The sequence below is a fragment of the Nothoprocta perdicaria genome, unplaced genomic scaffold (genome assembly GCF_003342845.1).
Source record: "Nothoprocta perdicaria isolate Ctin4 unplaced genomic scaffold, notPer1 scaffold_158, whole genome shotgun sequence".
NCBI classification, from domain to species: Eukaryota; Metazoa; Chordata; class Aves; order Tinamiformes; family Tinamidae; genus Nothoprocta; species Nothoprocta perdicaria.
The window spans coordinates 329,671-344,268 of record NW_020454738.1 but is presented as its reverse complement, the minus strand read 5'-3'; the positions used below and the strand labels follow the sequence as shown (position 1 = coordinate 344,268).

The 14,598-nt window shown below is 42.0% G+C and overlaps 1 protein-coding gene across 1 annotated transcript; it reads right to left on the bottom strand.

The window, feature by feature from the left end:
• Nucleotides 1-5,149: 5,149 nt before the first annotated feature.
• Nucleotides 5,150-14,315, bottom strand: TCEANC (transcription elongation factor A N-terminal and central domain containing). The gene is made up of 3 exons (XM_026035289.1): nucleotides 14,290-14,315; nucleotides 10,432-10,562; nucleotides 5,150-6,541 (listed from the first exon to the last, which is right to left on the bottom strand). Exon 3 carries the CDS (start codon nucleotides 6,531-6,533, stop codon nucleotides 5,445-5,447), a length of 1,089 nt encoding a protein of 362 aa, XP_025891074.1. The 5' UTR covers nucleotides 6,534-6,541; nucleotides 10,432-10,562; nucleotides 14,290-14,315; the 3' UTR covers nucleotides 5,150-5,444.
• Between the last annotated feature and the right edge of the window lie 283 nt (nucleotides 14,316-14,598).

Below are 14,598 nucleotides of genomic sequence, written 5' to 3'. Positions count from 1 at the left end.
GGGGCGGGGCCGTTGGCGAGGGCCGTTGGGAGCTGTTGGTCGTGACGCGGGGGCCGGTCTTCTACAATGATTGTGCTTTAAAATTGTGCCTTTATATGTTAATGGCAGTTGAGAGTTGTTTCTCAATAGCAGTAGTATTAGTGGTGCACCGGGGCCCAGCGAGGCATATTCATGATTGCAGAGCAGGTCTGTTTTACTGCCACAGAGATTCAAATATATGCCTCAAGGAAAGGCCTAAATAAAACCTTGAAGGGTGCAATTCAAAAGGAGTATTTAGTCAGACACATTTTTTCTTTTTTTTTTGGTATTTGTTCAGAAAAGGTCCACCTGCCTGGAAGTTTCAGCAGTATTACAGGAAATAATTTTTAAAAGTCTACAAGGGCTGGTGATAGAGTATTTTCTGTATTCCTACAACACCTTGGAAGGTTAGGGCAAAATGTAAATATGACCAAAAAAAAAAAAAAAAAGCATATATGTAAAGAAGTTTCCACATCGTCCACATCATAGGGGATCATAGACTTAAATGGAAAACATTTGCTTAACATGCCACCCTCTAAGAGCCTCCACATGCAGTAAGGGAGATGCAGTTGGGCTGGATTTACCATTTGCACAATCAGCTCTTTGAATCAGATTTTACAATGTGGTTTAAGGAATGGAAGATGGGAGTTCAATATTATCAGAAGGAAATATCTCCTACTGACAAAAGGAGGGATTATTAAAAGGCAGTCCATGCTAGAGGCAGATCTGATGATGAGAGACCCATTCTTAAATAACAAAGCTGAACTTTRTAAGTTTTACAGTGCTTTTTTTCCTGGGATCAGCATTGATGCAGTCCTGAAGTATAATACGCGGAAGTGCTGGGGGAAGAAAACAGCATACTTAAACACCAATTCTAAGATGAAAGTTACAATCATTATGATATTTTGATGTCATTGAAAAGAAACCCAAAACCTGATTTCCTTCACGTTCCCCTTTTTACTGGATGCAGGGCCCCAGCCTGCTCCGTCACCCCAGGCTGCCGGCCACCTCTCCATGCCGAGCTGCGCCTGCATCGGGAAGCTCATTTTGGACCTTGAGGATTTTATTTACCCAGGGGTAGCCATGAATAGGTGATTGTTTTGCTCTCATATGGGCTAGCAAGTGGCTCAGAGTATCATCCCCATGTCAAATAAAGAACATTTTTTCCCCGTGTGTGTAAGAGAAGGTTCTGTATCAGCAGAGCTTGTGAATAATGCTTTTTACCATCCGTAGTTGGCAGGGAGACCTTGCTCCATCCTGGCAAGGGAGGACATGGCCTCAATAAAACATAACTTTGTCACCTCCTGGCTGAGTTACAGCAGTACAAAATAAGGGGATATGAAGTCATCTGCCTGTGTTGCTCTGCTAATACCAGAATACAGCAAGCAAGTCCCCAAGCAATCCAAGAAATTATCMAAGTGCTCTTGTTTCTTATCCTCAGGCACTCAATGAACTGGGCCATTACATTAAAAAGACATCCTGAAGGACTGTGATTCAACAAATTTGCTTCTCAGCTGCAGCGTAATAGTGTTACCAGGTAAACTTTGTTCCCGAATAAAAAAAGTGTCTCCTTTACTTGTTTGTTTGAATAGATGCTGTTCTTGTCCTTAGTAAATAGCACAGTGGACCAGAACGAATACATTTTAAATAAACAATAAACAGAACAACTTTCCTTTTGGCTAGAAAAGGAAGAAAGATACAAACAACCAAAAGCAGCAGTAGAGTCCCCTGCAAGGCGCTAGAGTAAAGTAGTTGTGAGGGAGATGTAAGAGGCCCACAGCAGAACAGAAGACCAGCAGTGCGTCCTGGACCCAGGAGGAGTTTTGTTATGAATGTTAAGGAAGCAATATCAATTTATTTATTAATAAAATACTGTCAGCATAAAAATACATTAAAAATGGGTATGATTGTGAATTTACCTTCAATCATCCTAAACCACATATGAAATGTCTTGCAGCTGCAGGCTGTTTTGAGTACAATCTGCATGTGAACCCTCCCTGCTAAATCACAGGCTCCGGGATGAAGGTGTGTGCAAGTTTATTGCCAATTTTGGGAAAACCCAAGTGAAGTCCAAGAGAGACTTAAGCCTCACCCTGCTTGGAGTATCTCCAATGTCACGGTGCTGCTTGGTGAAGCTGTACCACAGGCAGGCTGAACATCACACACACACAAAAAAAMCCCCTCTGCTTAAAGAATTTGTTTCCCATCCCAAGTCTTCCACAACACAAGAATAATCTATTTTTTGAAAGCTTTCCCTGTATTTTYGCTCCTGGACTCTGGCATTTCCTGTATTGCAGTTACCCAGGCCCACGTGCACACTGTGTAGTTGCAAGGTGACACATTACAGCCACTCTGAGCCAAGGCACACAGTCTTACCCAGCCCAACACTGCAGGCCTGCTGAGTGATACCATCTAGGTAGGCACAACACAGCAGAACTGCGGCCAGTCCTCTGCAGTCCTTTGCAGAGCGGAACTGAGGCCGTGCCTTTTTAAATAACAGCAGCAAGTCTATAGGATGTGGATGACTGCATCCCATACTCAGCCCTGCACCACCTGCAGGGCAGTGGTGTAGGGCAGTGACACGACTGGTGACATCTGCTTTCCAGGAAACAGTCCTAGATGCAAACACARATGGAAAAACGGCTACACAGGTGAGGAACTGAGTTAGGTGAAGGTGACAGCATCAGATACAGTGATTGAGAAGCTAATGCAGTAACTTATGGTTTCACATATGGTTTTACCAACTGTTAGATGAGGCTGCAAGCAGCACATGTGTAAATATGAACTACATACAAGGAGAGGCTGAATCTGGATAAGTTTCTTCACCACCCTAGACCTGACTAAGCCTGGTTTCATATACGTTTGGGGCCCAGCCACACTTGCTACAACATCCCGTCACTCCTCCCCTCTCTGTCCAATTCATTCTGATAAATTAATCTCTGCCACTATCCCAAGATCTCTTCCCTCTCCCAAACTACTCTCTGGGCAAGAAGCAGCATATTCTGTGCCTGGTTTTAAGGTAGTACCAACAACCAGAAACTATTTGTGTGTGGACTAGAGGTCAGCAGCTCTAATAGAACATGCAGCTCTAAGGTCTGTTTCTAAGAGCATAAATTCCTTTTGTTTTGCTGTCATGATTCCTGAATTCCACCGCATTTACAGAACTATCCATCTTTTAACATGTCATTGCCAGAAGACATGTTAGTTAGAAAGAGCTCTCAGGTTCAACTGTTATTGGGAAGGAAGGCAATGGAGGMACGCCTGCTCATGGCTCACTACTATAGGAATCTACTTCAAAAAATCCAAACTGAGAACTGCAAGACTATTGAGAACTTGTGGCAAGGGCACTAGCTGCTGTCAGCTCCAAATGGATGAAAAGAAGCTTGAAGGACACTTGCACAGAGGGCATCGGTTACAAGAGCTGACTCTGCAGTTACCAGCAATTGTTGCTGGCCCACAGAAAGCAGCTGCAGTTGTTAGTATTGTTGGTACACTGTTATTCCCAGTATTGGGAGAAAGGCCACCTGAAGGGACAGGAAAGCAAAGGCGCTTGCTGCTGCAGCAGGTACAGGGCACTGAGATCAGCACCGAGTCAAACAGGCCCCACGATCTGCAAGATTTCAACACAGCCACTGTTTACTCTTAAACCGCTCTGCAGAAAGCCTCGGCCATGCTGCAGGGCACAGCTTAACATTACATGTTTAGTGATGGGCAGTTTAAAAGAAAATGATGTTTCACATTATGTTACACCTATAGTCAGTATTAGGGCCAATGATTTTACTGAATATATAAATTCCGTCTCTTAAAAAGGGCTGCCCATGACTTTTAACATTTCTCTTCTCTAGGATGAAACGTGGTTGAGCTCTATGCTACCGCATCGGCTTTACAGTTGTCCACAGACAGAAATTCCGAGCATCTGCTGTTCACAGTCAACATAAAGTATCTTGCTACTCTGTGTTCTTATATAGCACTGTAAAGTAGCAAAGAGACAGAACAGCACTGATTTCTGTGCTTTCTGAGAACCATTAAAATGTTTATTTTCTTATGGTTTCATTGAAAACTAAATGCAGAATTTTACATGTGTTCCTACATAGGTAAGTAATTTCACATAAAGGAATCCTTACAGTCCTTTCATGTCAATATCAATTTCAACACGTAGGTCAGACATGAACTGACTGGTTATATCTTTGAATACTAAGGGTCTGTCCTAATGTTTCGATACTTGTTTTACAGCAGGTCAATTCAACTGAAATATTTAATTTCCACACGATAAAATCTGAGCAATGCCACAGCGAATGACTTTGCTGAAGGCACTCATGCTGTCAACTTCAAAGAATGAGATTTTTTTGTGTTTTTATCAGTAGAATAATAGTAAGTACCACTTGTAAGTGATAATAACGGTAAGTCACAGTAAGTTCCACAGAAAACAACGTAAGGACACAGAGTATGAACATATTCTTCTACAGACACAGCTGCATACAATGCCCTAATCAGGGTGCTTCCAGTAACAGAAAAAAATAGCTCCCTGTTACATACTCCATTCGAAGTATTCAGATGGCTGATTTCTGGATAACTTTAAGCTTCCAAGAAAAAAATAGGACTGATAGGTGGGTGAGAAGAACCTAATTAAGGGGGTAGAAATCTTTTGATAAATAAATAATTCTAGTATATACAGTCACTGTTGACTCTGTAACAATAATAATAATGATTTAGCCTATCAAGCCTATTCAACCTAATCTTAGCCTATTTCCCCATTTCTCCTCTCCCACACAGCTCCAAACACAGTTAAAACAGAAGTGCATTCTTGCTTTCATTTGCTAGCTGCCCTCTCCCATCCTTACACCTAATCTTTCATTGCTTTTCTGCTTTTAAATAAATTGGTTTGAGAGGTAATATCTATTTTACCCTTACTTGCAAAAAGTTATTTAATTAAGGAGAGAAGCCACGCTGAACATTCTGTAATGCATAAAGGTATGTGAACTACAGACTGTTAAAAATGTATTTTGTTTACTATAAACTCATAGTCTGGAAAAACACTTGCTGCAGATAACTAAAATTCCACGTAACCAATGGAAAGGGGGGGRAAAAAAACCAGAGTCTGCAGTATTTGGAACATTTGTAATGTATTTGCTAGTGCATATTCTGCTTTCTGATATCACATTAGCCATGGGGCACTTTTGTTTTCAAACACACTGACATACATATTTATTATATTAAAAAAAAAATCACAGAAGATTTGCTCYAATCACCTTTAAAAGTAGCATAGGTTCTTTTTTAATTGGCATCTTGCAATTTATTAATTGCAACATCTTCATAAGCACATCAATATAAACTGTATAAAGTTTCTACAGAGATGCCTTCTCACACCCATGTATTTTAACATTTTGCAGTTCTTGTTTCTCAGCACCTTGTTAGAAGCTGCAGTGTTACAGACAGACCCATCTGCTGTGATACCACTGTTCTCCACAGGCATTGCAAATAACGTAAGTCRCCATTTGCTCATCTGCATTTGTGTTTCGCACCCAGCCTGGAAGAAAGAGAGTTCCCCTGGCAATCATTGTGACGGTGCAATCAAATTTTTCACAGCGCCTGCATTTTATTTTGTGTGTCTGCATGCCCTTAACGGCTTGTGGAAGCTGATGTTCCTGAACAGAAGATTCCGTGTACAGGGCCCGGAGCTGTTTCAGTTCATCACTGGCCATTTCCATCACTGTCATCTCAGCAAAGGCCTTTGGACTCAAAGACCCTGAAGAGAGATTATGCTTTAAATGGCAATTTTTAGGGTTCTTCAAGTTAGAGATTTTGCTTCTGATGCAATTTTTATATTTCTTGGCATTTTTGGCATGAAGAGCAAATACATGCTCTTCAATTTCTTTTGACAGCTCTAACCATTTATGGGTTTCTTCTTTGTCTTCAGCAGAAGCAGTCAAAGCTTTATAGAGAAGATCTGTGCACTGACGTCTCAGAGCTTTCGTGTGATCCAGCTGCAAGCCTGCTTCACCAACAAGAGGCTTTGAACATGCATTACTTGTAGGTCGCTCTACAGAAGGAGAAAGCCAATGGTCCTCACTGCTTTCTGGGTCATCAGATACCACATTTCTGACAACACTTTGTGATGGGACCAAAACTGTAGARCTAGTGCTATCTGATACCTCCTGCTGACCTGCTCCATCCAACAGTGACCGTTCTTTGGGAATCACGCAGAGATGCTCACTTTCTTCTTCCAGATGCASAGAATCTGTCTCCTTACCTTGCCCTGAGAGAATATGTTTTTTCTTGTAAAGTGCTTTCCACCTAGATAACAAACCCTTTGCTCTCTTTTTCAGCACTGCTGAAGGGCAGCTCTTCAGTACTCTGTATATAGCCTTGGCAGCTCCTGTCCCCTGTAGATATTCCATAGTCATATCAATACCTTCTAGCACTTCTAGATGATTTTCAATATCCTGGAAATTATTCTCAGACAGTAACTTTTCAATGCAATGGGCACTGCACACAATATTCTTCTGGTCAGACATTTTTAAACCTGAAAGTCAAAAAAGGTTTTATAATATTTACTATAGTCATGTCATCTRTTAATTCTTCTTTATTATTATTATTTTCACAAGGTTTACTTTTGGTTGTGCACTGCTTTACACTATTTCATTTATATATATCATTTTTTACATAGTTTTTCATGAAACTATGTATAGCGGGCTTGCCAAAACAAAACACAGAACAGACTGAATCCTAGAAGTGTGTAAGTGGGCAAGTAAGTTTAACCTGTGCAAAGAAAATACTGGCTGGACAAAGAAGAGCCGAGGTACTTCTGCCAGCACCGTGTTAACAATTTAAGAAGTAGGGCATGACACTAGTTTTTAAGGAAAAGCTTAGTTTTTTGCCAAAAAAAAAAAAAACAGAGTAGCAAAGACACTGCTTGTTCTATCTTTTTTCCARTGCACATACATCAACTTAGAAATACACAAGTAGATTCTCAAGTACTCCAAGAACACAGGAAACCACATAACCAGTCTGCCAGCTTCTGAGCCTAGAGAGAGATTTTACACAATGCTTTGTACATTAGATGACTCCAGATCCACTGGACTGAGTTATGAAATTCAACATTTTTCACCAAAAGATCCAGATAAACACTTAATGTTTAATATTTTTGAAAACTAGATATTGCTAGCAAATTACACCTTCTGCAAAAAAAAAGGGGGGGGGGGGAGTGAAACATAACTCCTCATCACAGATAACCTGTAGATCATAACTTAGGGTTTTAAAATATTGGTGTCAAACTCAATAAGTGCTGTTTTCAGTGTATCGGTGTATTTCTCCATTACACAGATTTATGCAGCCTAATAGAAAATTCCTGGGATCTACTGCTCTAACACTTTTTGAATAACATAACAATATCCTCAGGCTGTTGCATACACTCTGCACTAGCTTTCTGATAATCTTTAAGGGCAGGTTTTTAAGTGTATACTGCATTTATTTAATCTGAAAGTTGCAGAGACATGGAAATTTACTGCAAGACCCAAATCCAGTTGCTGCTTATCCTTCTGGAATGCATATGCAATCGCTTTCAGAAAAAGYGACCTATGACTCAACCTGTGAACCCTTATTTAAATAAATATCTTTTCCCATTCTTCACAGCTTTCAAGCAACTGATTAAAAATTAACTCAGTTGAAGTCTCAATGATAAAGAATATCAGAAAGGGAAAGAAAGGTGAGTCCAGAAAATCCATACTATAAAAGTGATTTTTTTTCCTGTTTTTCTTCCCAAATCAATCTGGTCCTAACCTAGCAGGATTTTTTTATTTTATTTTATTTTTCAAAAATTCAATAAATGTTGAGATGCTTGGCTATCTGTGCTTTGGGTTTTGTTTTGCTTTGCTTACTAAACCCACCACAAGTTTCCATTGGATTTCTCATAACATACTCCTTAGTTAAAAATCAAAGCTGTATGTTTTACAAGCCTAAATTAAAGAATAACAGTAATATGTAGCTATTTTTTTTTCTTTAAACAAAATTGCCTCTTGTTGTCACTGCTCTGTATGATACAGAATAACATTCTTTCCCTTGACCAATAAACTAGAAGTCATTTTTTTTCTGTCAGTAAACATGAAACAACTGTTGACATATGAAGAAATTATCTATGGACAACAACAACTACTCATAAAACATAAAAGGTTTTAAAAAATTTGAACATTCACATATTAGTTCATATTAACACAGCAGATGAAATTAATGGATTTTTTCATTTCAGACTTCTCCTCAAGCCTTTGTTATTTTAATAGAATAAATATTTAACAGCAAATGCAAGAATGGCATCTCATCCAAAAATACCTATTTAAGGGGAATTTATCAGGCATCTGCTGAAGATGCCAGAGTTGTCAGGCCTTTGAAGTAATTTCTACATATCACCACATCTTGATCAAAAGTATTTCTTTAGTTAATAAACAACAAGTAGCTGAATACATTTTCCTGGAAACTCCAGTGCTGAGGTTGAGGGCTACTCTGCAGCCGCTTTAAGCAAGCAACTCACTGATCCYGAGACAAAACAGACGTTTTGCTCCTTACATGCCCTATGATTCTCCAGAACACCTCAACCTTCCCCTTGTTATGCAAGGGATTGTGTGTTATTCCCCTTCCAATCGGTTCCCTTTTCAGCTGCTATCCCGGAGATGAATCAGGCTGGTAACCCTTTAACCAAGGTCTGTGACGCCACCCTTCCCATYGCTTGCTCTGCCCTGATGTTACAGTTTGCTAAGCAGGGCAGCATGGGGACACCTACAAACTGCTACCGACGACTTCTGTGAATTCTTAAAGACTAAAGATGTTTCCTTACACACTTATGAAGTGCCTCATACTCCTCATATACCTCACACTTATGAAGAACATTCTGTAGTAACATTCTTAAGGCCCCCCCCCCCATGTATTCTAAGTGGTGTTAAACGAGAAGGGGAATTTTAGCATGCAGGTTTTCATAGCTTTAATAACACTTCTTTTGTTGCCTTTTTTAAAAGCTGTGCGACATAAAAGAAAAAAAATCTTCCACATAGGACAATGCTCAAATTTATACACAAAAAAAGAAAGATTCTTCTGTTTGCCAAGAGGAATTGAATACAGAATTGATAGTGTGCTGTGAGTCTGTGTTCTTCTTTTCACAGGATTTAATCTTTTCAATTTATAGACAAAAATAGTGTTTTGCTGAAGTTGCATAAACCCTGACTCTCCTCCAGAAGCAACCAACTACAGACTGACACAGGGACTGCTACACGCACATGTACATTTAAAAGAACTTGTAAGCCCGTGCCTTAAAGTTTCCATGATGAAATCTCCTGAAAACAGGTAGGAAAGTATGAGAGGTATGAGAGAGATCGGAGATAGGTCTGCCTAACTGGTACACTCTGCTGCTTTCAGTGACTGCAAGCCCAACTCATTCGCTCTGTGCCTGAAACAGGTCCAAACYTTAGAGAGGGCCTCAGAGGTCTGAAGAAGAAACAAGAGAGAGAAGGAGAAAAGATGCATGCAGAGAGGGAGAGGAGACCTATATGTGATTCTGTTTCTGCAATGCGGAACCACAGACCAACCCAACCTCAACAGTGATGCCATCTGCTTCACACTTACCCTGTCTTTAAACAGCTCATTCCTGTCTGACATTTTCGAAATCTTGCGAGGCCTCAGTAATGGGTATTGTGGAAACAGATCTACTGTTCAGATACAGTTACAAACAGAAAAAAAAAAAAAAAAAAAAAAAAAAAAAACCAGCATGTATCTGACAAATATGTTAGCTGAACCCTACGCATCATCGTACCAAAATGTATGTACAATTGTATCCTCACTTTTACCGGACGAACACAGAGAGTCTGAGAGTGGAAAGAGATGTTTTCCTATGAAGGGTGGCCTTAATTAACAGAGAGGTTCCCTGTCCCCCAGACACTAAGTGGCTTCTGTTAGAAGATGATCATCTGGCATTTCCTGGCTTTCATGCCGTTAGGGCAGAGGTAGTGCAGCTGTCACATGCCTAAGCAAAAAGCTATTGCCCTGGGCCTTAAGATCAGCTCTGTTCTTTCTAATACACTGCATTCTAAATATGTATTTTTCTTCAGCTCTAGTGCACGTGTGCTCTCTCCCTATAAATATAGGTACTGTGTTACACTTAATAGACTAGAAAATAGTTTACTTATCCCAATGAAGTCATGAACTCTTAGTATTTATTACACATTTTGTAGGTTATAAAGGATACATATATAGTCTTAAAGCCTATATATATATATATATATATATATCTCCTTACGCACCCATGTGGATTTATAGTGAGGTAGAGATGGAAGCCACAGCTCAGCCCAGCCTGTCCTGGACAGCTGTCGTGCTACAAAACTTCCTGCCCTCCCACTTACTGCATGGACATGCAAAGAAATTACTACTCACCAAGGGCCTGGGGGAGGGCAATTTGTCCATGTATTCCATTTTACCCCATGGCAAGGGCGAGGTGTGCTGATCCTCTGGCTCTGAGGATGAGGCTGCACTGAGCTTCCTCTCTAGTCCTGCAGGGTGAGGAGCTGTGCACAGAAAACGGAGCACCACGTAAGGAAACCCTGTGGCCAGCACGATTCCTCCARCCCTTACAGGCAACAGCACCACTCAGAGCTGGGCTGACGAGCACAGCAGCCCACACACCAGCAACTGCAGACCCTCAGCTACATATTCTGACTGCTGCACACAGGTACACCTCATGGCCCCACCACTGGATGCATTTCTTTTTCCCCTAACAAGCAAACTGTTATTTTAATCCCCTAGCAAATTATTACAAACTGTTCTGCACTGGATTAAATGTAGCATATACAATCTTCTTTAGTATCCTTTTTCACGYATACACTAAAGAGCAATTGAAAAACAGAATGTGGTCACTGAACTAGGAACAATGTTTCAAAAATAATTTTAGTAATTCAATCCGTAAGCATCTCACATTTAAGGCTGTGGAAGTTCTTCTTAGGAAAAACTCCGGGAACAAAGTTGGAATGAAGAAGAAGCAGGGGAAAGCCTTAAAGCTTTCTGAAGAGTTTCACAGAAAGATAGTTGAAGCTTTAAAAGATTAAATGTTACCACTTGAGGGAGCTGTAATATAGCAAAGCCATGGAATCTTGCATAAAAGTGCATATTAAGGAACTACAGGCTATTAAGGAAGAGAGAAAACTATTTCCAAAATTCCACAGGAACTTAAGGAAAAAAATTCTTAACTGTGAGGGTGACARWGCACTGGAACAGGCTGCCCAGAGAGGTTGTGGAGTCTCCTTCTCTGGAGATCTTGAAAACCCRCTTGGATGCCGCCCTGTGCCACGTGCTCTAGGTGACCCTGCGTGTGCAGGGGGGTTGGACTSGATGATCTCTAGAGGTCCCTTCCACCCTTAAGGATTCTGTGATTCCCTCTCTAGGACCTCTAAGATTGGCTATGGAGACTCCATACAATTTTCAGGCACCTGTCTGCCTGCAATTGGGTGAGGTCCCCTTATGTCCAAAGGTGCTGGTACACAGACAGGAGGGAAGGTGCTCACCAGACCCCACCAGGGGCCTGCACCTTGCTCTTTCATTCAAAAATCACTGCCTGATTTAGTCCTATCTGGCAGCTGCTGAACAAGCACGGGTAAAACTGACTGAATCACGTACTGCAGGCCTCTTTGGTATCTGCTGCCTTGCTAGTTGAATGGACAAGAAATAGAAGAAAAAGGTGAGTATCCATGTTCTTTCCTTGAGGTTATAAAACACATCCGACATTTTCATTATTGCTTACCTACAGAAACAAGTAGAAACAACAGTTGAACAGTCTCTACGTCTCCTGCAACTACACATGGCATTTCCATCCTGCTTTACAAAGACTGACCCACATTTATAATGAGATCCTTTAACATTGTGCTGATGGSATATCTCCTTGCCCAATCTTCAGGACTTTGCACACTGTCTGCATGCTATAGCAAGTGACTTGTATGTACAAGAATAAGCAATGGTGAACAATCAAAAGGTTGCAAGCCAGTTTGCTGCTAAAGAAAAAAAAAAAGAGAAAACGATCAAGTTGCTACAGATTTGATAGGACTCTCATACTGTAATAATACAAAATTTAGATGATTCGAATGAATAAAAGGACCAAAAAGAATTAAAAAAAAAAAACAACCCAAGTAATTTCCCGCTAACTGCAAAGGCAATCCTTAAAAAAAAAAGTGTCTTCTGCAAACTAATTTGGGGTGATGTCCTGCCTCAGCTATATGCCTGAAACAGTTTAAAGCCTCAGCTTAGTTAGCTCAGCCTTAGCACAGCTAACTCCCAGATATTCCAAGACAAATATAAAGCATCTGAGTGAAGTGTGTATGAATTCCTGGAAGTGAAAAGCTAGCTGAGCTCCAATTCTTTTCTCCCTCTCCCTAATCTGAGATATAAATGTTTTTTCCCCCAAGAAGTTCTATGTAATCAGAAGAGGCCCAGATCAGAGGCAAGAGGCTGAATTCTCCTAAAGGTGCAACAAAATACCACAAAACTCTACAATGGACATGGTGTTATAGTTCAGACACTGTAGCAGAGAGCTGGAAAGCACCGTACTACTTGCTGTGGGCAACCTACATTCCATATAAACAAGGAAAATGAACTCGCAGACCAAGAGGAAAGCCAGTCTCCAGACCTAAAATACATTCCTTCATTCCACCTACAGTGGGAGAGCAGATATTAAAGATGTCCCCAGTAAATCACTTTTCCAGGCTTTTATTTAATCTTAGCTAAAACCAGATCTCTTCCTGTTTCTCACCAGGACTGCTCCCCTCACGGAGACTTTTGAACTTTAGGGCGTTTCAACTTCCAATAAAGTCACATGAATATAATTGAGTCAATACAATAACAGCTGAGATACTCCAACAGTGTCCCTGCCAGATGTCTGTAACCACTGGACACCTCATGGAGCAGAAGAGTCACCYCTTGGTCACAGATGTGGAAGGAGCAGCGCACGTGATCACAGAATTACAGCAGAACCACTGCAGGAATCTCTCCTTCACCTACACAACTCTGTAGGCAAAATGAGTCTTCCCTGTCTCTGAACACAACAGAGCTGAATCGCAGTGAACCAAGAAAATTACATTAAAATACCATGTAAAGAAACATGTTTAAAAACATAAGGAAAACAGCATGTGAATAATGAGACTTGAGGCAATAGATTTCACTCGTGTGAGGAAGTACACAAAAAAAGCTATTTTTTATCCTGATTTGAAACTATTCTTCCCAAGAATCTGCATTCTTAATTAGAAAAAGAAAAATTACAATTGACTGCTTAATGAAGTTATTAGGGCTTCAGGGATTAGGCCCAACGTAGAGCTACCTGCACTTTTTTTTTTTTTTTTTTGGTCTGTTAAGATCACACCAACATACATATATACATGTGTGTGTGTATGTATATATATACATATAAAAAAAWAAATACATATGCTGTCGCTGTTTGGTCACTGGGGGTTCAGGGATGTGCTAGATCCGAAGGTCAAGCAGAGGCTCTGGCTCGCATGGAACCTGGGAGCTGCTCTGCCTGCCCAGCCTGACTGTGGGTACCGCAATGCTGGGTGCTGGGCATCAGCAGCCRGGCAGAAATCTAACCGCAAATTAGCCTGCAATCGCTCCCATAAAAATACATGGGCCAGCAAATGCTTTTAATTGCGTGTCAACATGCCACGCAGTAGTCTGCAGAGCCTGCTAAATCCAAGGGTTGTTTTGACAAGCTCGTCAATAGAACTCCCTCAGGCCTTTCCTCCTATGACTCTTAGGGCTCGTCCGGCGTAGGTCAGTACCACGGGCAGCTTTTTGCCCTCTCTTTAATTTCCTGGCACACTCAGGAGGGAAGAGAGCAGAGGCCTACGCAGCACCAGCTCCCCAGCAAGCTGCCATGGCACGATGCCATCCCTCAGCATTCGTCCCTGGTTCTGATCATGCTCTGCCCCCCGGTCCACAGCCACGCGTGTCACCCCACGGGAGAAACGGGACCTCGMGTCAATCCCCCGCCGGGGAAAGCAGCGGGGGCGGCTCCTGCCAGCGCCGATGGAGGGTGGGCGCCGGCGGCCATTTCGGGGCGCCGACACCGCGCCACGGGGGTGGAAGGGGCGAGGCGCCATTTCGCGGCGCGGCGGGGTCCTGGAACCCCCGCGGGACGCGCTCCCAGCGCCTGCAGATGGGAAAGGGAACGGGAGAAAGCCCCTATTCCTCTCTCCCGCTGCCCAGGACACACACACAACTCTACCCRCCGCCCCAGCCCGGCGCCGTTACCTCCGCACCAAGCCTCCACTCGACATGGCACCTCCCCCTTCTCCCCCGCCTCTTCCTGCCCCGCTGGGYAGCGGCCGCCATCTTGGCAGCGGGGAGGGCCCGGGCAGCTGCGGCGGCCCGGCGGCGTGTAAATGCCCTGCACTTGCGGAAAAAAATAGTTAATATTAAAAATTAACCTGGATGTAGCCGTGTTCCCTTTTAAGCAAACGCGGCTGTGGAAGGTAGAACACGTGAAGTAGGGTAGTCCGAATAAATGTCCTCTCTGAAGCTACCARAGATGTTCAGAGCCGCTGCCAACCTGCCCATGTT